This window comes from Mustela nigripes, chromosome 12 (genome assembly GCF_022355385.1).
Source record: "Mustela nigripes isolate SB6536 chromosome 12, MUSNIG.SB6536, whole genome shotgun sequence".
Classification (NCBI taxonomy): Eukaryota; Metazoa; Chordata; class Mammalia; order Carnivora; family Mustelidae; genus Mustela; species Mustela nigripes.
This window is the reverse complement of record NC_081568.1, coordinates 47,098,291-47,120,357: the sequence shown is the minus strand read 5'-3', so window position 1 is coordinate 47,120,357 and position 22,067 is coordinate 47,098,291. Positions and strand designations below refer to the sequence as shown.

At 42.6% G+C, this 22,067-nt stretch overlaps 1 protein-coding gene across 2 annotated transcripts in view; it reads right to left on the bottom strand.

Annotated features, from left to right (window-relative positions):
- SGCD (sarcoglycan delta) overlaps positions 1–22,067 on the bottom strand; it is a 936,356-nt gene that overhangs the window by 137,572 nt on the left and 776,717 nt on the right. For both annotated transcript variants that reach the window (XM_059416542.1, XM_059416541.1), the window contains one exon: positions 788–875. In XM_059416542.1, the coding sequence (XP_059272525.1) occupies positions 788–875 (88 nt within the window). The remainder of the gene's footprint in view (positions 1–787; positions 876–22,067) is intronic.

Sequence of the window (22,067 nt, the reverse complement as noted above, 5' to 3'; positions counted from 1 at the left end):
CTTCTGTCTCAGCCCGGAAGCCCAACAAATGGCATTGCCGCCCACAGTGCTACTTGGACGCACACCTCTTTTCCCGACCCCCGCGGGCATGCATAATGGCTCCTGCTTACCGGGTTCATAACCTACGCTGGGGGCACTGATCCTACCACTCAGCGCATTATTGAGACCGTAAGGCCCAGGCCTCTTGTTATGGCCGTGACGTGAATAACCAAACCTCGTAATATGCGGCTGAAAACCCTGTGGGTGCAGATCTGCTCTAATGAAAGCGACCACACACACATCATCAATGGAGCTACATCTGCATTTTGCAGTTGAGTCAGGTTCAAAGTCAGGACACAGCGCAAACATGGTATGGATTCAAATTACCTTCAAAAATCCCCTTTACACCCCATAAAGTCTGTGTGCAGGGTTTTGTGTATATTATGCTGTCTCTGTTAATCCAACCCAGCCAGCCTGTCCTCCAGCATGGGAGCAGAGAGCTTTTCTGTCGTTGAGCACCAGATGAAACAGCTGGCTTCTTCTATTTAGGAGCCCTGTTACATGAAAAATAGCTTATTGCCCCTCTAAATGAGTATTGTTGGGTTTGCATAAGTTAAATGTGTACATATGATGAGGCTTTACCCTTTAGCAGAACCATGGCACATATGCTACCCTCTCCTCCATGCTGTAAAACATGTTAGCGTGCATTTCCTTCATTAGTTCACGTGCTGTTGCATTCAGTGTTAGGCTCTATGTTCTCTGGGCACTTAGCGAGGGGCAGGCACTGCCAAGTCCTTTAGTTTCTTACCTGTGATGAGCTGAGTTAGCACTTTAGTCTGGTCATTGAGAATGTTCACTGTAACATTTCTGGCTGATTTGAAGTACAGGGCATTACCCTGTAATAAGAAAAGAAGAAAAACACATGTAAATGGCAAATTCTGAAACAAAGCACTGAAACCACAACTCTCCAAGGGGCTGAACTGGTCTCTCTGAGTGCTAATTGATGTGTCTTTATTTGGAAACTCCAAATGTCTTCATGATCCCCACATACATGAGAACTGGCATTCATCCAAAATGGATTTCCTCTGAAGAGACCCACAGAGACACACTCAAAATAGATTTCCCTAACACACACACACACACACACACACACACACACACACAGAGTTGAATCAGAGGCAACCCAGCGACAAAGAGTCCCTTAGATTTTACTATAGATGTGAGTTATCTTTGGCACATAGAATGATCAGGAATGACTGGTAATCTCCTAATTTCACACTTTCTAGTTTGTAATTTCTCCAGAGGAACAATGGAGGGTTCTTATAGGAGAGCAGAAAGCGAGTGGAAAATACCCAAGGTCAGCCCCTCAGACCTCCTCACCTGCTGTGAGAATCCAGGTGCAATCCAAACCAAAAGATTCTCTGGGCTTTCATCCAATGTTTCTTTTATCAAAGAGAGCACCCTGGTCCATTTGCACACAGTGGCAGACATTTCTGAGAATGACTCAGAACAGGGGCTGGCATACTTTTTCTGCAAAGGGTCTGATAGTAAATATTTTGGGTTTTGTGGGATGTACAGTTTCTGTGGTAACTACTCAACTCCTAACTGCTGTTTTGGTGCCAAACCATCACAGATCGTACACAGACAAATGGCTCTGGCTGCATGCCAGCAAAACTTATTTCATGGACAGTGACATTTGAATTTCAAATAATTTTAAATTTAACATAATCTCACTGTATCCTAGAATATTATTTTTCCTTTTTCCCCCTCAAATCATTTAAAAATGTAAAATGTCTTCTTATTTCACTGGCCAAATGAGAATAGGTAGAGGGGCCAGATTTCGCCCACAGACCGTAGTTTGTCAACCCCTGACTGAGGTGTTCTCCCTTTTCTGAAGTAAACCAAAGCCATAACTAAAGAATGAAATGCTGCTAGAGCACGTCAGGATCCAAATAGCTATTAAAAGGAAGGAATGTGGGGAGTCATTCTCTTCTTTCTAAACCTTTGTTCCCACGTGGCATTTATCTGCCCGAAAATTCTGTAATACCACTGAGTCCCGAGCTGGAAAAACCAGGGTCCTAAGAGCGGTGCGGAAAGTGATGATGAGTAAGACTCCCTTTTATTTTTAAAGTCTTAGGATCTAATGGGATCAGTAAGATGGACACGCGAATAATACTAGGCAGAGACCGATCCCAGGTGATTAAGGAGCTGCAAACAGAGTAGGTGCAGAACTTTCCTGAAGGGTAAGATTATTCATAGCTTGAGGCTGTGGCATGCGCAGCAAAGGAGAAGTTTGTGAATGGTTCAACTGAACCTTAAAGAGAGTATAGGTAAGTTTCACCATTACGAAATGAAAAAAGGAGATCATGGAGGTAGGAAGCTTGTGGGATGAGTGTCTCATGTCTTTTCCTTCTGAAGCTGGCAGGGCGTAGGAGAGGATTCGTGAGCTCAGCCTAGCAGCCGCACGTGGCAGAGTGGCTGGCCACTGGGGACAAGGCGGCCACCAGCATGGTTTTCCAGTGTCCCGTCCCCCTCACCCAAGCCCCTGTGGAAAACTCCAATGCATCGGGAGTTGCTCTAATGAAACAGAAGCCACCATCTCCCTCCCTGACCCTAGGACAACACCTCTGGCCCAAGGTGAACTTCAAAAATGGAAAACCTATGCCCAGGATCCATCCAGGCCCTGCAGAACCAGATCCCCTCAGGCCAGTGCTGTTGTCCCAGTGTCAGGGAGAGAGACGGTGCCTTCTGTCTCATCAGGGCAACTGCAGATTCACTGGAATCCCCCACAATGGCTTCAAGATAACATTCTGCCTGACGGTAAACTTTTTGCTTTGTTTTCTAATTAGCTAGGAGAAGAAGACATTTACTATTGTCATAGGCTTCTATCTTCTGTCCATCATGTAACAAATATTAGCCTAAAATAGTTTCTTTGGCATAGCACTTGGCAGTCCTTGAAAGTTCTACTTAAAACTTTAAAATCGATTCAAGTAATGTGAGGATTCAGAACCTGGGACCCGGACAGGAGGTTATAGGTTTCTAGAAGTTAATGTACTAATTCTTTTATTCGGCAAGCTGGCGCTGCAGAGGGAAGAGCCACATGGTGTGAAAGAATGGGATATATTCTGTTGCCACTGACTGGTGTGTGAGCAAATCACTTAAGTGCTCTGTGGGTCATTCTGCACACTCTCTACCGTCAACACGGCTAGGATCAGCGAGCTCACAGCTGACACAACTGGGCACTCACTGAGTGCCATGTTTGCAACGGAAGCCTGGGAGTCCGTCCACCTGCCTAGTTTACGGTCCCCACTCAACCACTTGCCAGTTGGGTGCCCATAGGCAAAGTAGTAGTTCTAAGCCTCAGTTTCTTGATATGTACAATGGCACGAAAATGGCTGAATTATTACAATTCACTTATTACTGAAATTACTAAATTCTTTATGTAATGATTAAAACACACATGGTCCAGCGTCATGCACACAGTAAGTCCTCCAGCAGTCCCCACCCCTCATTTGCCAAAACTGCTTGAGTGGTGGGATTGGGGGGTGGAGTGCAGACAGAGGCAGGAGGAGGAGGGGAAGGAGGGAGGGAAAGATGGAGAGAAATGAGGAAGACCTCCCTTTGCATTACCAATCTTCACAACCCATTTGGGCAGTCGTCAGGGGTTTCTTTATTTCCAGCAACTTCCATCTCCGTATTTCAGAGGATCTTCCTCTGTGCGGCTGGCAAACCACTAATTTTCAATCCCAGTTTCTTCAAATGTTACTTGCTTGCCCTTAATATTATTCAAGTAATCCCACGGCAGAAAAAAAACTCCCAACAGCTTTGCTTAAGGTTTATAGCAAGAGATATAAGAAAGCCACCCATTCCTTTTTATTAATGTGTCAAAATATTATAATAATTTACCATTAATTGTTCCAATATGCTAAGATCAGTCTTTGCTACGTCAGGGTTTAAACAAAAAGCCTCATTCTAGCCCGGGAGGTGTTGCTGCAATCTTCCCAGCAGAGACCCTGATAACAAAAAAATTACCAGGTAAGATGCATGAGGCAGCTTACAGACTCCAAACTGCCTCTCGTGGCAGCCGGTCAGTGTGACTTTTATTTGGCTATCTGTGCTTAGTGACACTAAACCGGGCATGTACCAGCCAAGCAAAGAATCCCTGGGGTCTTGGCAGTATTAGAATGAAGAAGGGAAATGCTCTCCTGTCTGTGTTCCTCCTACTCACGACTGCAGGCTCCCTGGGAGGGGAGGTTAATTTCTGATACAGAAGATTCTGCCCTGGGGCTGGTGAATTTCACTAACTGACCTCAATGCAGCCATCCGAGGATGAGGATAAGGGGCTTGCAGGAAACTGCTGGCAGGTCCGCTCTGCAGGGCAGAAAGGAGTCTGGCAGACCCACAGCGTCTGATGAAGATCAGAGCTCTGGACCAGGTCAAGTCAGTCTGAGGCCAGTCAGCCCTCGATTCTTCTGGACACAGGGTGAGCCCCACTGGGAGATGGGGAAGGGAGACCAGCACCACCATTCTTCCCACACTGGGAGAGGAGGACAGTCCATCCACATCGGTACTCTCCCCCAAATAACTAGAGCGCGCAGCAGAATCCCTGTCACATCTGTCTCTCTAGAGCAGAACATACAGAACAAAATCAAACCTTTTCTGGATGACTCAAGACCACTGACATGGACATTATTTGTTCTACAATGCCCTCGAGGGGCTATCAACGCACATGGCTACTTGAACACGAAATGGCTCCATCAGGCTGACATTTTAAAATCAGTGTGACTTATTAAAAATAAAAAGTATCATTTATTCTTGTATCAAAACAAGTATTAAATATCGAGTATTGTAACGCTTCCAGTCAAAGAGCAATGGCTCATAGCTCTTACGACTGCAAGAGCATTCAACTTGCCAGAATGTTCCTCCACAGGTTTCTTCTCCTGTGGCCCCGAATATGCTTCCACACTATCTCTTGATTTATCAACTTTAGACGTTATCCACTGAACTTCTGCAATAGTATGGACTCTTCCATACAACTTGGGTAAAATCAATATTCAGAATCTACATTACTATGATTATGAATATATTGTCCACGGCTTTAACTGTATATCCTTCCCTTTCTTGTACATTTATTTTTTCTTTTCCTGGAGCCCATAAATGCTTTATTTTTTTAAAAATGCTTTATTTTCTAAATGTTCTTTTTTTCTTCCTACTCTTTAATCCTTTTTCTTTAGTTTCTAATTTTGGGGTCATACTTTAAGTTCCAATTATTCTGTTAACTTTTTTTAAGCTTGACTATCATAATCTTAGTTTTTAAGAGCATTTTCTTAATTCTCTGACCCTTCCTTTTTATGCCATCCCTTCCTTGTTTGATGGATGTGCTCTTCTGTCTTCCATGAGAATAAAAAAGCTGATTGGAAGTTCTGTGTTTCTAGATGGGTGAACTTTCCACAGGGCACAGTAGTGGGGGTTTGGCTAATTCACTGGAGAGTGTCCAGATGTCAGTAGCAGTGGGTAGTCAGTACCCGTGGGCTAATCTCATCAAAAAAGAAATCTGTAACTCCTGCCATGAAAGTGGTGCGTGTAACTTTTGATATAGGAGAGCTGAGTGTCAGAGGGGAAGGCGGCTGGGCATTTTGCTGCTCAGGGACAGACTTTCAGTTAAACCCATATACATACCTTATCCCTGACCCCATCTGTGCCTAATGTCCAGAGGCCAGAGGTCCTCTGGCCAAACTTTCTTTCTCTTTTCTTTCCCTTTAAAGATTTTATGTATTTATTTGAGAGAGCAAGCAAGAGCAAGCATGAGCAGAGGGAAAAGGCAGAGGGAGAGGGAGGAGCAGGCTCCCTCCTGAGCAGGGAGACCGATGTAGGACTTGATCCCAGGACTCTGGGATCATGACCTGAACTGAAGGCAGATGCTTAACCAACTGAGTCACACAAGTGCTCTGGTCAAATTTTCTAGAGAACCATCTTCTAATCTTCTGTGAGGTTGGGAAGAGGTACTTACTACCTAACCAGGTCCACTGTGGGTAGGAGCTGGGGATAGATGGAGAGCCTGAGTGAGTGCAGATTTTTGACCAATCCAGGTCACTGTTGACTTCTGTGGGACCCAGACACGGCACTTAAAATGCCTCATGGGTAAGTGGCCCTGTCCCACTCACTTCCTGGTGTGGCTTTCAATCCTGCAGCCATGTCTAGCTCTCATCTACCTTTCTCCATCATTCTCTCTCAACTGTTTTCTCTCCCTTTCTTTGTGACCATGTATGCTTACCCCTTTTCACTTCTGTTCTCCATTCACTGTCTTTTTCAGTGGGGTTTTTGAATCTTTTTTGTTTGTTTGTTTCTTGAGAGAGAGAGAGAGAGAGAACATACAAGCCAGGGGAGGAGGGAGGGGGAGCAAGGGAGAGGGAGAGAGAGCACCTTAAGCTCCATTCCCATTGCAGATCTCAGCTTAGGGCTGGATCTCATGACTCTTGAGGTCATGACCTGAGCTGAAATCAAAAGTCAGATGCTTAACCAACTGAGCCACCCAGGTACCCCATCAAAAGAGTTTTGGATGAAGCAGAGACCCACTACCATTTCTCTCTGCTGGCAGTCTGTTCACCTCTAGAGCCCCCTCATACTACTGCCTTCTTAAGAAGAAAGCAGGTTAAAATTGTGTGTAAATCAAGAACAAGTAGGCTCTGCCCAGGACCCAACAGCTTTCTTAAGCATTTTATACATACTACATGAATATCTAGAACACAGACACTGTCTTGGGCCCTGGAGAATGGGAAAGATTTGACCTTTATCTTTGAGAAGCTCCTTGCCCAGGGGATACTGAATTTATGCTATATAATCATGAAAACAACATGATATCCCTTCCGTGGACATCTATCCTTTCCTGATATGAAAGGTGGCAATTTAAATATTTGCCTTTGATGGCAGCTCTGTCACCCCAGTCCGTTCTGAAGGGATATGGCTCCTAGAAGTCACTTCTTTTTATAACCACTCATGGTAGTAGATTTTGCTTGCTCTCTGAGGAGCTAACCGTCTGATCTGGGCATTTAAATAAATGGAGGAAACCACAACACAGCACATACAGAAGCACATCCCACAGTCATGGGAGGCTTTTAGCTCTCAGTGTGAAGTTCAGAGAAGGAAGGGACCAGTGTGGCTAGAGTTCTCAGATGCCTTCCAGAGTACGGTTCACCAGCTTCCATCCATTCAAGATAGTTTAAAAGAGCACAGATTCCATCTGGCATTAACTTCACTAACAAGGGAGGCTTGCCCTTGCGCAGCCAGGGTTCAGGGTGTGAGCTTTGGGGTCAGACAGACTTTGGCGGGAATCGCAGCTCTACTTTGTTACTAACTGTGTGGCCTTGGGTAGGTCATTTCTTTTCTTTGAGCCCCAGTTTCTATACTTATGAAATGAAGTCAAAGGCTACTTAATAGTGTTGATAGGAGGATTGAGAAAGACAACATGTGTCAAGTGCTTGGCATAGTGGCTACCAAAATATTTCATCAACCATAAGAAAAAACAAAACCTACATGATGAGGACCCCTTGGAAAATGCTGATCCTAGAACTGAGGCAAGAAATACACAAGATGAGTCAGGAGCATCTTGAGTCCAGAAAGAAAGGAAGTGCTCAAAGAGCAAATAAGAAACCAAACAGAAAAATACCTCATCATTAAGGGAGGAGGTGAAAAGGACACAGGAGACAACTCCAAGAGTGTGTAATGGCCAAAGCTGGAATAATTTCAACAAAATACAGAAAGCAGCATTGAATTATAACCCAAAGCATTAAATAAATATCTATTAGCCCAGACTGATATAAGTGATTGATAAGCAAACAGGAGAGAATAAGCATATCTTTCATGTACAAAAATTCCAGCCAATTTTCATAGTTAACTCCTTACTCCTTAAAGGTGGGTTGCACCTAGTGACTTCCTTTCAAGGAGTATAGCAGGTAACTTCCCAGTGGGGAAATCTGACAAACACTGCATCAGCCAACTAGTCCAGGTCAAAGTCAGCATGAGCCTCTGATTTACGTGAAGAAAATGTTCTAGGGGTACCTGGGTGGCTCAGTGGGTTAAAGCCTCTGCCTTCAGCTCAAATCATGATCCCAGGGTCCTGGGATCAAGTCCCACATCGGGCTCTCTGCTCAGAAGGGAGCCTGCTTCCCTCTCTCTCTCTGCCTGCCTCTCTGCCTACTTGTGATCTCTGTCTGTCAAATAAATAAATAAATAATCTTTAAAAAAAAAGAAAAGAAAATGTTTTACCTCTGTGATCTTTATCTTCAAAACCCATAACACTCATCTAATAATGAGGAAAACATCAGACAAGTCTCAGTTGAAAGTAATTTTGCAAAATATATGACGACCAGTACTCTTCAAAACTGGTAAGGTCATCAAAACCAAGGAAAGTCTGAGAAACTATCACAGCTAAGAAGAACCTTTTCAAGAAACATAAACACTGAATGTGATGTGGCATTCTGGACGAGATACTTGGGCATAAGAAGGAGATTAGTTAAAACTAAGTAAATCTGAATAAAGAATGGACTGTAGTTAGTAACAATGTGTCGATTCTGGTTCATTAATTTTGACAAAAATACCAAATTAATGAGATACTAGTAATAAGGGAGACTATGAGAAATATAGGAATACTGCACTGTCTTTACAACTTTTCTGCATATATACAACTATTTTTAAAAGCTTAGGTTTTTTTGAAAGGTATATTCAAGCTGCCAAATTCTAAGATCCAGAACTTTGGGCAGAGACTTTGGGAAGCCAGCCATCTCTGAGCAGGCAGCAAGCTTACTCCATTACGGACATGTGATTTCACTTTGGGATTGATAACATTAATGGGAAATTCTCCCTTATAACCATTTACATGAATTTTATCTTTAGGAATACTAAATAAATAATGGTGTATAGGTCTCTCATAGACAATCCTCCTTCCAGGGCTCTCTGTACACTATCATTCTTCCCTGGAGCTTATAGAAAACACTGCCATCAGAAATCCCCACCTCTTTTCAGCAGGTATGAAAACATACTGGCTCTAGCTCTTAATATGACCAGAAAAAAAATATGACACTTACTTAGATTTGTCATCAAAGCCATCTCCCAAGGGAAGTTCATAAATTTACCTCTAGAAAGCTTCCAATGTCCCTATTCTCATTATTAATCTGAACAGGATGCTTTAATTGGCTCTGATTTGACCCTTTTAAGAGCAGGACAAGTATTTAAAAACAACAACAAAGTCTGGTTATTTTTTATGTTATTTAAGAATATCTCTCCAGAGGAGTCAAGATGGCAGAGAAGTAGCAGGCTGAGACTACATCAGGTAGCAGGAGATCAGCTAGATAGCTTATCTACACACTACAAACACCTACAAATCCAATGGGAGACTGAAGAGACGAAGAACAGCAATTCCAGAAACAGAAAATCAACCACTTTCTGAAAGGTAGGACTGGCGGAGAAGTGACTCCAAAGCGACTGGAAGATAGACCGTGGGGGGAAGGGCCGGTTCCCGGCAAGCAGCGGAGCAATGGGGCAATAAATCAGGACTTTTAAAAGTCTGTTCTGCTGAGGGATATCACTCCAGAAGCTAAACCGGGGTGAAGCCCATGTAGGGTTACCGTGGCCTCAGGTCCCGCAGGGTCACAGAAGGATTGGGGGTGTCTGAGTGTCACAGAGCTTGCAGGTATTAGAATGGGGAAGCCGGCTACAGAGACAGAGCCGAGGAGTGAGCTCTCAGCTTGCTTGGGGTTACCTTGAACCGGTCGCAGGCTCGACGAGCTCAAAGCGCGGCCCGAGGCCAGGGAGACAGGAGTGACTGGGCACTATTCTCTGAGGGCACACTGAGGAGTGGGGCCCTGAGCCCTCGGTTCCTCCCAGCTGGAGACCGGGAGGCCGCCATTTGTATTCCCGTCCTCCGGAACTCTACGGAAAGCGCTCAGGGAACAAAAGCTCCCGAAAGCAAACCCGAGCTCTCAGCCTGGCTCCTAGTAAGGGCGGTGCAATTCCGCCTGGGGCAAAGACACTTGAAAATCACTACAGCAGGCCCCTCCCCCAGAAGATCAACAAGAAATACAGCCAGAACCAAGTTCACCTACCAAGGAGTGCAGGTTCAATACCAAGGAGAGCAGCGGAATTCCAGAGGAGAAAGCAAAGCACGGAACTCATGGCTTTCTCCCCATGACTCTTTAATCTTAAAGTTAATTTTTTTTTCAATTTTTTTCCTTCTACTGCTAAATTTTTTTTAACTTTTACCCTTTTCTTTTTTAACGTTTTTTAACTACTTTATCTAATATATGTGTATTTTCTTTTTTATATTTTTTCTTTATTCATTTTCTTTCTTAAATTGTTTCTTTTTTTTTTTTTTTTCTGAACCTCTTTTTATCCCCTTTCTCACCCCCACGATTTGGAATCTCTTCTGATTTGGTTAAAGCGTATTTTCCTGGGGTCTTTGCCACCCTTTACCACCACAAGTATTTTATGTGTACCTTCATATACTCTTATCTGGACAAAATGACAAGGCCGAAAAATTCACCATAAGAAAAAGAACAAGAGGCAGTACCGAAGGCTAGGGACCTAATCAATACAGACATTGGTAATATGTCAGATCTAGAGTTCAGAATGACAATTCTCAAGGTTCTAGCCTGGCTCGAAAAAGGCATGGAAGATATTAGAGAAACCTCTCATGAGATATAAAAGCCCTTTCTGGAGAAATAAAAGAACTAAAATCTAACCAAGTTGAAATCAAAAAAGCTCTTAACGATTTGCCATCAAAAATGGAGGCTCTCACTGCTAGGATGAATGAGGCAGAAGAAAGAATTAGCGATATAGAAAACCAAATGACAGAGAATAAAGAAGCTGAGCAAAAGAAGGACAGACAGCTACTGGACCACGAAGGGAGAATTCGAGAGATAAGTGACACCACAAGACGAAACAACATCAGAATAATTGGGATTCCAGAAGAAGAAGAAAGAGAGAGGGGAGCAGAAGGTATATTGGAGAGAATTACTGGAGAGAATTTTCCTAATATGGCAAAGGGAACAAGCATCAAAATCCAGGAGGTGCAGAGAACCGCCCTCAAAATCAACAAGAATAGGTCCATACCCCATCACCTAATAAGAAAATTTACAAGTCTTAGTGACAAAGAGAAAATCCTGAAAGCAGCCCGGGAAAAGAAGTCTGTAACATACAATGGTAAAAATATTAGATTGGCAACAGACTTATCCACAAAGACCTGGCAGGCCAGAAAGAGCTGGCATGATATATTCAGAGCACTAAACGAGAAAAACATGCAGCCAAGAATACTATATCCAGCTAGGCTATCATTGAAAATAGAATGAGAGATAAAAAGCTTCCAGGACAAACAAAAACTAAAATAATTTGCAAACACCAAACCAACTCTACAGGAAATATTGAAAGGGGTCCTCTAAGCAAAGAGAGAGCCTAAAAGTAGTATATCAGAAAGGAACAGATACAATATATAGTAACAGTCACCTTACAGGCAATACAATGGCACTAAATTCATATCTCTCAATAGTTACCCTGAATGTTAATGGGCTAAATGCCCCAATCAAAAGACACAGGGTATTAGAATGAATAAAAAAACAAAATCCATCTATATGTTGCCTACAAGAAACTCATTTCAGACCCAAAGACACCTCCAGATTTAACGTTAGGGGGTAGAAAACAATTTACCATGCTAATGGACATCAGAAGAAAGCAGGGGTGGCAATCCTTATATCAGATCAATTAGATTTTAAGCCAAAGGCTATAATAAGAGATGAGGAAGGACACTATATCATACTCAAAGGATCTGCCCAACAATAAGATCTAACAACTTTAAATATCTATGCCCCTAAGGTGGGAGCAGCCAACTACATAAACCAATTAATAACAAAATCAAAGAAACATATCAACAATAATACAATAATAGTAGGGGACTTTAACACTCCCCTCACTGAAATGGACAGATCATCCAAGCAAAAGATCAACAAGGAAATAAAGGCCTTAAATGACACACTGGACCAGATGGACATCACAGATATATTCAGAACATTTAATCCCAAAGCAACAGAATACACATTCTTCTCTAGTGCACACAGAACATTCTCCACAATAGATCACATCCTGGGTCACAAATCAGGTCTCAACCAGTATCAAAATATTGGGATCATTCCCTGCATATTTTCAGACCACAATGCTCTGAAGCTAGAATTCAATCACAAGAGGAAATTTGGAAAGAACCCAAATACATGGAAACTAAACAGCATCCTTTTAAAGAATGAATGGGTCAACTGGGAAATTAAAGAAGAATTGAAAAAATTCATGGAAACAAATGATAATGAAAACACAACGGTTCAAAATCTGTGGGACACAGCAAAGGCAGTCCTGAGAGGAAAATATATAGCAGTCAAGTCTTTCTCAAGAAATAAGGAAGGTCTCAACTACACAACCTAACCCTACACCTAATGGAGCTGGAGAAATAACAAGAAAGATACCCTAAAACCAGCAGGAGAAGAGAAATCATAAATATCAGAGCAGAAATCTATGAAATAGAAACCAAAAAAAGAATACAGCAAATCAACAAAGCTAGGAGCTGGTTCTTTGAGAAACCCCTAGCCAGACTTATCAAAAAGAAAAGAGAAAGGACCCAAATAAATAAAATCATGAATGAAAGAGGGGAGATCACAACTAACACCAACGAAATACAAACAATTATAAAACACATACTATGAGCAACTCTACACAAACAAATTTGACAATCTGGAAGAAATGGATGCATTTCTAGAGACATATTAACTACCACAACTGAACCAGGAAGAAATAGAAAACCTGAACAGATCCATAACCAGTAAGGAGATTGGAACAGTCATCAAAAATCTCCAAACAAACAAAAGCCCAGGGACAGATGGCTTCCCAGGGGAATTCTACCAAACATTTAAAGAAGAACTAATTCCTATTCTTCTGAAACTGTTCCAAAAAATAGAAATGGAAGGAAAACTTCCAAACTCATATTATGAGGCCAACATCACCTTGATCCCAAACCCAGACAAGGATCTCATCAAAAAAGAAAACTACAGACCAATATCCTTGATCAACACACGTGCAAAAATTCTCGCCAAAATACTAGCCAATAGGATTCAACAGTACATTAAAAGGATTATTCACCACGACCAAGTGGGATTTATTCCAGGGCTGCAAGGTTGGTTCAACATCTGCAAATCAATCAATGTGATACAACACATTAATAAAATAAAGAACAAGAACCATATGATACTCTCAATAGATGCTGAAAAAGCATTTGACAAAGTACAGCATCCCTTCCTGATCAAAACTCTTCAAAGTGTAAGGATAGAGGGCACATACCTCAATATTATCAAAGCCATGTGTGAAAAACCCACCGCAAATATCATTCTCAATGGAAAAACTGAAAGCTTTTCCGCTAAGGTCGGGAACACGGCAGGGATGTCCATTATCACCACTGCTATTCAACATAGTACTAGAAGTCCTAGCCTCAGCAATCAGACAACAAAAGGAAAGTAAAGGCATCCAAATTGGCAAAGAAGAAGTCAAACTATCACTCTTCGCAGATGATATGATACTATATGTGGAAAACCCAAAAGACTCCACTCAAAAACTGCTAGAACTTGTACAGGAATTCAGTAAAGTGTCAGGATGAGAAATTAAGGAGTCAATCCCATTTACAATTGCACCCAAAACTATAAGATACCTAGGAATAAACCTAACCAAAGAGGCACAGAATCTATACTCAGAAAACTATAAAGTACTCATGAAAGAAATTGAGGAAGACACAAAGAAATGGAAAAATGTTCCATGCTCATGGATTGGAACAAAAAATATTGTGAAAATGTCTATGCTACCTAAAGCAATCTACACATTTAATGCAATTCCTATCAAAATACCATCCATCTTTTTCAAAGAAATGGAACAAATAATGCTAAAATTTATATGGAACCAGAAAAGACCTCAAATAGCCAAAGGAATATTGAAAAAGAAAGCCAAAGTTGGTGGCATCACAATTCCGGACTTCAAGCTCTATTACAAAGCTGTCATCATCAAGACAAGATGGTACTGGCACAAAAACAGACCCATAGATCAATGGAACAGAATAGAGAGCCCAGAAATAGACCCTCAACTCTATGGCCAACCAATGGAAAAGACAGCCTCTTCAATAAATGGTGTTAGGAAAATTGGACAGCCACATGCAGAAAAATGAAATTGGACCATTTCCTTACACTACACATGAAAATAGACTCAGAATGGATGAAGGACCTAAATGTGAGACAGGAATCCATCCAAATCCTTGAGGAGAACACAGGCAGCAACCTCTTTGACCTCAGCCACAGCAACATCTTCCTAGGAACATTGCCAAAGGCAAGGGAAACAAGGGCAAAAATGAACTATTGGGATTCATCAAGATCAATAGCTTTTGCACAGCAAAGGAAACATTTAACAAAACCAAAAGACAACTGACAGAATGGGAGAAGATATTTGCAAACAACATATCAGATAAAGGGCTAGTGTCCAAAATCTATAATGAACTTAGCAAACTCAACACCCAAAGAACAAATAATCCAATCAAGAAATGGACAGAAAACACGAACATACATTTCTGCAAAGAAGACATCCAGATGGCCAATAGACACATGAAAAACATGCTCCACATCACTCGGCATCAGGGAAATACAAAGCAAAATACAAAGCAAAACCACTGCCACACCAGTCAGAATGGCTAAAATTAATAAGTCAGGAAATGACAGATGCTGGCGAGGATGCAGAGAAAGGGGAACCCTCCTACACTGCTGGTGGGAATGCAAGCTGGTGCAACCACTCTGGAAAACAGCATGGAGATACCTCACAATGTTGAAAATAGAACTACCCTATGACCCAGCAATTGCACTACTCGGTATTTACCCTAAAGATCCAAACGTAATGATCCAAAGGGGCACATGCACCCGAATGTTTATAGCAGCAATGTCTACAATAGCCAAACTATGGAAAGAACCTACATGTTCATCAGTAGATGAATGGATAAATAAGATTTGTTATATATACACAATGGAATACTAGGCAGCCATCAAAATAAATGAAATCTTGCCATTTGCGACGACATGGATGGAACTAGAGGGTATCACGCTTAGCGAAATAAGTCAATCAGAGAAAGACAAGTATCATATGATCTCCCTGATATGAGGAAGTAGAGATGCAACATGGGGGGATGAAGGGGGTAGGAAAAGAATAAATGAAACAAGATGGGATTGGGAGGGAGACAAACCATAAGTGACTCTTAATCTCACAAAACAAACTGAGGGTTGCTGGGGGGAGGGGTTATGGATATTGGGGAGGGTATGTGCTATGGTGAGTGCTGTGAAGTGTGTAAATCTGGCGATTCACAGACCTGTACCCCTGGGGATAAAAATATATTATATGTTTATAAAAAATAAAAATAAATTTTAAAGAGAGAGAAAAAAAAGAATATCTCTCCATAATGATGACTGGATAGATTTCTATTGTTTTGAAGAGTTTTCTAGTCTTGGATACTGAAGGTATACTCTGAAGCACTTACTCCAGTGAAACTGGGAACTGGTCCAGCTTTGGCACTGCCGTGTTCCTGTTCAGTCACTCTCTGCGTTGTGCCCAAATTTGGGTACATTTGGGGCCCTCTCGATATTTAAGTTTAGCTGCTCTGCTCAGTGATTCCTTTGAGGTGTCATGTTAGCATGTCAACGTTGGAAGGGGACTGCTAGATTTCTAGGGCCTGGAACATTCCTGGCACCCACTAGGTTTTCAATAAATATTTGCTGAATAACTGAATGCTTAGATCGAGTTAAGAGTCAACAGAGAGTGAGAGTTGTCAACAAAAGAAGTCATTAAATGAAGGCTGACCCAACTGTCAAAGAGAATTTTCAAAAGGCGAGTCATTAAGCATGGCTGATGGTGATAGTCCAAATATAGAAAACCGAGCACGGTGGGAGGAAAGCAGTACGGAGATATAATCAAGGAATATCTACGTACTATCTAATGCAGTACAAGGAACTGTAGGTGATACAAATGAGAGTTGAGATGTTGGGTTTCCAGATGACAGAGAAAAGCAGGGGCACAAGTAATTACCCCAAATTCTTGCTGACATAAAGGTTAAGATAAGGTGTGCTAGAACCTTCTCTATGCTTGTATCATCCAGGTGGCATGCAATATGGAATATATCCTCTGTCAACCGTCCCTTCTCAACTCATTCTATTAATATTTTGAAGGCCTCTTCTAGGCATAGAGCACTGTGCCGAGTACTGAGCAGGTGACCTGTGCTCCCCTGTAGCTTATACACCACCTAGTGGGGAGAGGGACGCGAAGTTAAGAGCTCCATAAATGATTATCTACTTGCAATTGCAAGGAGTACAATGAACACAAAGTAGAAGGTGAAAGGAAGGTGCAGTCAGGAGAGACCTTTCCAAGGGCAAGACATTTTGGCAGGGTTCCCAGGGATGAGTAGGAATTCGGAGAATCAAGACAAGAAAGAACATTTGAGGCAGAGTGACAGACCAGTATACCAGCTCCAAGGCAGGAAGGAGGCCGGTATATAAGATCTATAAAAGGGACAGAGAGAAAGGCCGATGCGGCTGGAGACTGACGAGCAAGGGAGGGAAGGAAACAGGTCCCCCCGTTCTGCTATCAGCTGTGTTCCCTCTGCCCATGCTGTCCTCTGATTACATTAATTTTGTTGCAAGAAAATTGTTTCTTCTTCATCTTCTTCTTCTTTTTTTATTGTTTCTTCTTAAGGAGAGTTTCTTAGGGTTGTATAAAGAAATGCTTTCATGCCTCACTTTATTCTTTATATATTCTTCGGACAAACACTTAAGTTTTACTTCTCTCACTATGTCTTTGTTGTCCCTGGAATCCACTTTTGTATATCATTTAGGTGGGTATCCACAGGAAAGCCTTGTCCCTCAGCACTATCTCCCAAGAGAATGTTGTTTTTTCTCCTGATACATGGTGCCAACTTCATCATATATCAATTCCCAAATATACCTGAGTCGGTCTTTGAGCCTCCTGCTCTGTTCTTCTATCTGCCAGTTCTTATATCAATAAGTACCAGGTTTCTTCCTGTGGTTTGTGATATGCCTGAAGAGCTGATAGATCTGTCTACCCTCTTTCCTCTTATGGGCCATTTAAATGGTATTTGCTGTACTTGGAAAGACAACACTAGCACTCAAGTAATAGTCCAAAAGCATTATGAGATCAGAGACAGACTATGCAGGTGGCAGTTATCAATGTCCAGGACACTCTCCTGTATTTTGTTTTGGGTGACAATTCGTCTTCACAGTATATTAAAAAAAAAAAAAATACTACCTTCAGTAACTACCTGAACCTTCCTTCTGACATTTCCCCGTGTTTTGTAGAAAACTCATCCAGAGTATGTGAGTAGCCACTCTTAAAAATAAAAATCTGCCCCCCAAAAAGGGTTTTTGGGCAAAAAAGCCTAGGAAATTGAACATAACGTCCCCTCCTTCTAGCTGCCTGGCGAATGGTCAGCTCTGAGAAGTCCTACATCAACATAATTTGGTTAGCTTTGTGTACCAACAATTCTGAGATTTACTTAATCATAGAATTTTTTTTTTTTTTTTCTTAAACCACATGTGAACAGAAAACACTGCTGGACCTATTCTGGGAAATGCTACTTTAGTGAGTGCTTTATTTATTTATTTTTTTAAAAGATTTTTCTTTAACAGAGAAAGAGGAAGAGGGGGAAAGAACGAGAGGGAAGGAGGGAGAGAGAGAGAGGAGCAGAGGGAGAGGGAGAAGCAGACTCCCTGCTGAGCGCAGAGCCTGACACAGGGCTGGATCCCCAGGACCCTGAGAACATGACCCAAGCCGAAATCAAGAGTCGGTTGCTTAACCAAATGAGCCACGCAGGAACCTCTTGACTGCTTTAAACACATATGCTATGACTTAGAAAGCTCTGGCTTTATCTCTTTAAAAGCATTAAAGGGCTTGGCAGAGAATGAGACACATGATGGGCTCTCAGTAAGACCTGCCGGACCAGCTAATGTCCCTAATTCTAGCAAGCAGGGGTTATCGCCATTTTATAGATGAGAAGACGAGAAGACCGAGGATAAGTGTGGGGGCCATGAGCAGCCTAGGCCCACCTGCTGGTGAGTTGCAGAGAGAGAATGGACTCAGGACTCCAGACCTGAGCACTTCTCTCCTATCTACTGCCCTAGAATGTGTAGTCTGAGCTGTAAGGGACCTAAGTTGTGATGGAAGGAAGACTTCAGTGCTGGTTGGCAGAATTAAGGAAATCTTCACAGAGGGAGATGCAGGACACAGAAAGAGACTGTCGTGCAAGAAAGCAGCTTGGGCTTTCCCCAATGAGGGCAAGCTGATTTTAACATGACAGCCTTAGTTTCACTTATTTTTGGAGCATAACAAATAGCACGGAGGACATGGGGAGTTAGAGAGGAGAAGGGAGTTGGGGGAAATTGGAAGGGGAGGTGAACCATGACAGACTATGGACTCTGAAAAACAATCTGAGGGGTTTGAAGTGGCGGGGTGGGGGTGGGAGGTCGGGGTACCAGGTGGTGGGTATTATAGAGGGCACGGATTGCATGGAGCACTGGGTGTGGTGAAAAAATAATGAATACTGTTATGCTGAAAATAAATAAAAAATAAAAAAAAAGAAAAACAACAACAACAAAAACCTCACCAGCAACCTGAGCAAGAAAGGCTTTCCTAGGGGCGCCTCGGTGGCTCAGTGGGTTAAGCCTCTGCCTTCAGCTCAGGTCATGACCTCAGGGTCCTGGGATTGAGCCCCGCATGGTGCTCTCTGCTCAGCAGGGAGCCTGCTTCCCCCCCTCTCTCTGCCTGCCTCTCCGCCTACTTGTGATCTTTGTCTGTCAAATAAATAAATAAAATCTTAAAAAAAAAAAGAAGAAAACAAAGGCTTTTCTATACTACATTACACAAAGGGACAGAGACAAAACATTGTTCCCTGTTGCTCTTTGCCACAGAAACTCTACAGGCCGCACTTGTCTGGCTTTGGGCCATGAGTGCAAACAGGGCGCTCCCACCCGTGGAGAACTTGCAGTGGCCCAAGAGCACCCTGAGGTCGGGGAGCACAAGTCTGGGCTTTGTGGCCGGCCCCCACACATTCCTCAGCCCGGTCTGCACGTGCTTCCCTCCCTCCATCAGTAGCGCCTTTCGCGTCAGATCTTGACCTTTCACAGAAGGGTGCATGACATTCCAGCGAGTCACAAAGCATCTCTCAGGAGGAATCTGAGTGAAGAAGACGATGACGTGAGCCTTTCAGAGGAAAACCAGTGCAAGCGGAGGCTGAGACTGCTAACCCGGGGAGAGAGACACGGTCGAGGCACAGCACTGGCTTATGCTGTGGGAGCGCTGTGGTGTGATTTGTTTGAGATACATGCTCAGCCCGATGTGGACTGATTTGGTGGAGGCTTCACCTCTTAAAAAATCTGAGGGACACAGCCCAAGCTTCTAACCTTGGGGTGACAGGAGTCTTTCTTTGTGGTGTGTCCTCATGGTTCTGTCAGGCTTTGGAGGCACAAGGCCCCCAGATGAGATCCCAGTTTTGAGCTAGTATCCCTAGACCACAGAGCCTCAACCTCCCAACTGGAAAATGGGAATAAGAACGTGCAAAATGGGTGGGGGGCACCTCAGTGGCTCAGTCAGTAAACTGTCTGCCTTCGGCTCAGGTCATGAACCCGGGATCCTGGGATCAATCCCCACATCAGGCTCCTTGGGAGCCTGCTTCTCCCTCTCCCTCTGCCTGCTATTCCTCCTGCTCCTGCTCTTTTTCTCTCTCTCTGTGTCATATAAATAAATAAAATCTTTAAAAAGAAAAAAAGGAAGAAATTACGTAAAAAAGAATGTGCAAAATAGGGATTACAGTACTGCCTCCCTCACAGAGCCGAAGAGATGAACTACAATAGCACCTATAATTTGGCAGCCACATGTGTATTTTTAAACATCTATTTTTTGAAAGGGTGTTAGATCATTGATGTCCGTGACTGATAAGCTCTGTCAGCCCTGAGAAAATGGCAGAGCTATTAGGATATGGAATGCTTCTGCTGTGCCCATGGCAGTGAGAAGCCTGATTTGGGGCAGGTGAGCCGGGCATGGAGTTGAAGCTCTCCCCCATGCTGGTGGCGTGAAGCAGGCGGGAAACTTCACCTGGGTCTCTGTCTCCTCATGTGAAGTGCAGGGAGGAGAGAGCCCACCTCAGGTTGCTGTGGGTAGTAAGAGAATATGTGTAAGATTTGCAGCATTTGTTACGGGAACATGCAGGAACGGGAACCGATGACAGTAGAGAACTGAGGAGGGTCCTGCGTAGCATTTTGTGTCTAGGCAGGGTCGACGGCTGTGTGGTGGGACTAAGGAGGTATCAAAAGGCATCATGACTACACAAAAGCTGTCTAAAGACCCGGCAGGAGAGGCTGCTCCTCACCCGGAAGTCTTTCTTACCAGCTACCATGGAGAGCCCAGCCTGTGGAGAATGGAGAGAATGGAGACAAGCTAGGTACCTGTTGATTTAAAGTGAGGACAGAAAACACTAATTCCATGCAGAGTCCTAGACCAAGTTCGCCTGCATGGGGAATTCATGCAGGGTAGGCAGACAATAAAAGGAAGAGTTCAAACAAAATATTTCATACGCGAGGCAGAGTGTCTATACTTTGTATCGACGTTAATTATCAGAGTCACATAAGGGTGAAGCAGCAGTAATCCCCAGGTCACACAGAATCTGACCTAGGACCCAGGCTCATAATTCAAAGGTAGTCCTGGGACCTTCACGCCATGACCGCCAAGTTCTCACAGCTCTTAAGAAGGGGCAGAAAAAATGTGATTTCAATTTTTTTGTTCAAAAAAAAAAAAGATGTGAGCATGTATTACTTTCATAACCATAAAAAATCATGAATATACAATATGCTCATAATAATGATATTATGAATATAAAACAAAAATAAATTAATAAAAGAACATGACATTATTAAATTAAAAAGTATTGAAAAATACAGGCAATATGTGAGTTTCTAAATTATTTTTGTGTGCTTTTAATTTCCTTCTTGGCAGGTCAGACATTTCTAATTTTTTGGGCAGGTCAAAAGGAGAGAAGAGAAGTGATTTTGTCGTTGTCACTAATCTTCTGAAAAGAAAGCTCAGTTCTTGTAGAAAAATCAAATGCATTCTCTACTTCCTTCATTGAACTAAGTAATGTCTGCGTTATATTCATCTGATCGCAAAGAGGACATGCTAAAGTTGGAAACCAGCCGAAGTAAACTTTGATTAAATTGGCGTAAGTGTGTACTGGCTCACAAATACATTTCCTTCTCCATTCTGCAGAAAAGTAATAGTATCATGTAGTTAGGTACATTGGGTGCTTAACTCAGTTGTCCACTGGAAAAACATGGCTAGAATTGATACGAGGTTCTAACCAGAATGAAAATGTTGGGTCATGCACTTGTGCTCCATTACCGGAGAACGATGTCAGTGTAAGAACAGCCGCAGTAATGACAGCAGCACATGGAAAACGAGTCAATCATAGTTGGATTAAAAAATCAGAAAACTATTCACCGCCACTAGGATGGCAACCATCAGCGTTATCACCACCATCACCATCATCATCATCCCAAAATAATAAGTGTTGGCAAGGAGGTGGAGAACTGGCACCACCAGACATTGGTGGTGGGAATGTAAAATCGTGCAGCCTCTAGAGAAAGAGAGTTTTCCAGTTCCTCTCTAAGTTAGACATACAATTACCGAATGACTGGGCAAGTCCACTCCTAGGTATAAACCCAAAAGAAATGAAAATAGGTGTTCAAACAAAAACTTATATACCAATATTCATAGTAGCACTGTTCATGATAAGCAAAGGGTAAAAACAACCCAAATGCCCATCGAAAGATGAATGAATCAACAAAATGTGGGCTATCCATACAGTGAAAAATCATTCTGATATACAAAGGAAGGAAGTGTGGATATACGCTACAACTGAATGAGCCTCAGAAACATGATGCTAACTGAAAGAAGCCAGACTCAAAAGGTCACATGTTACA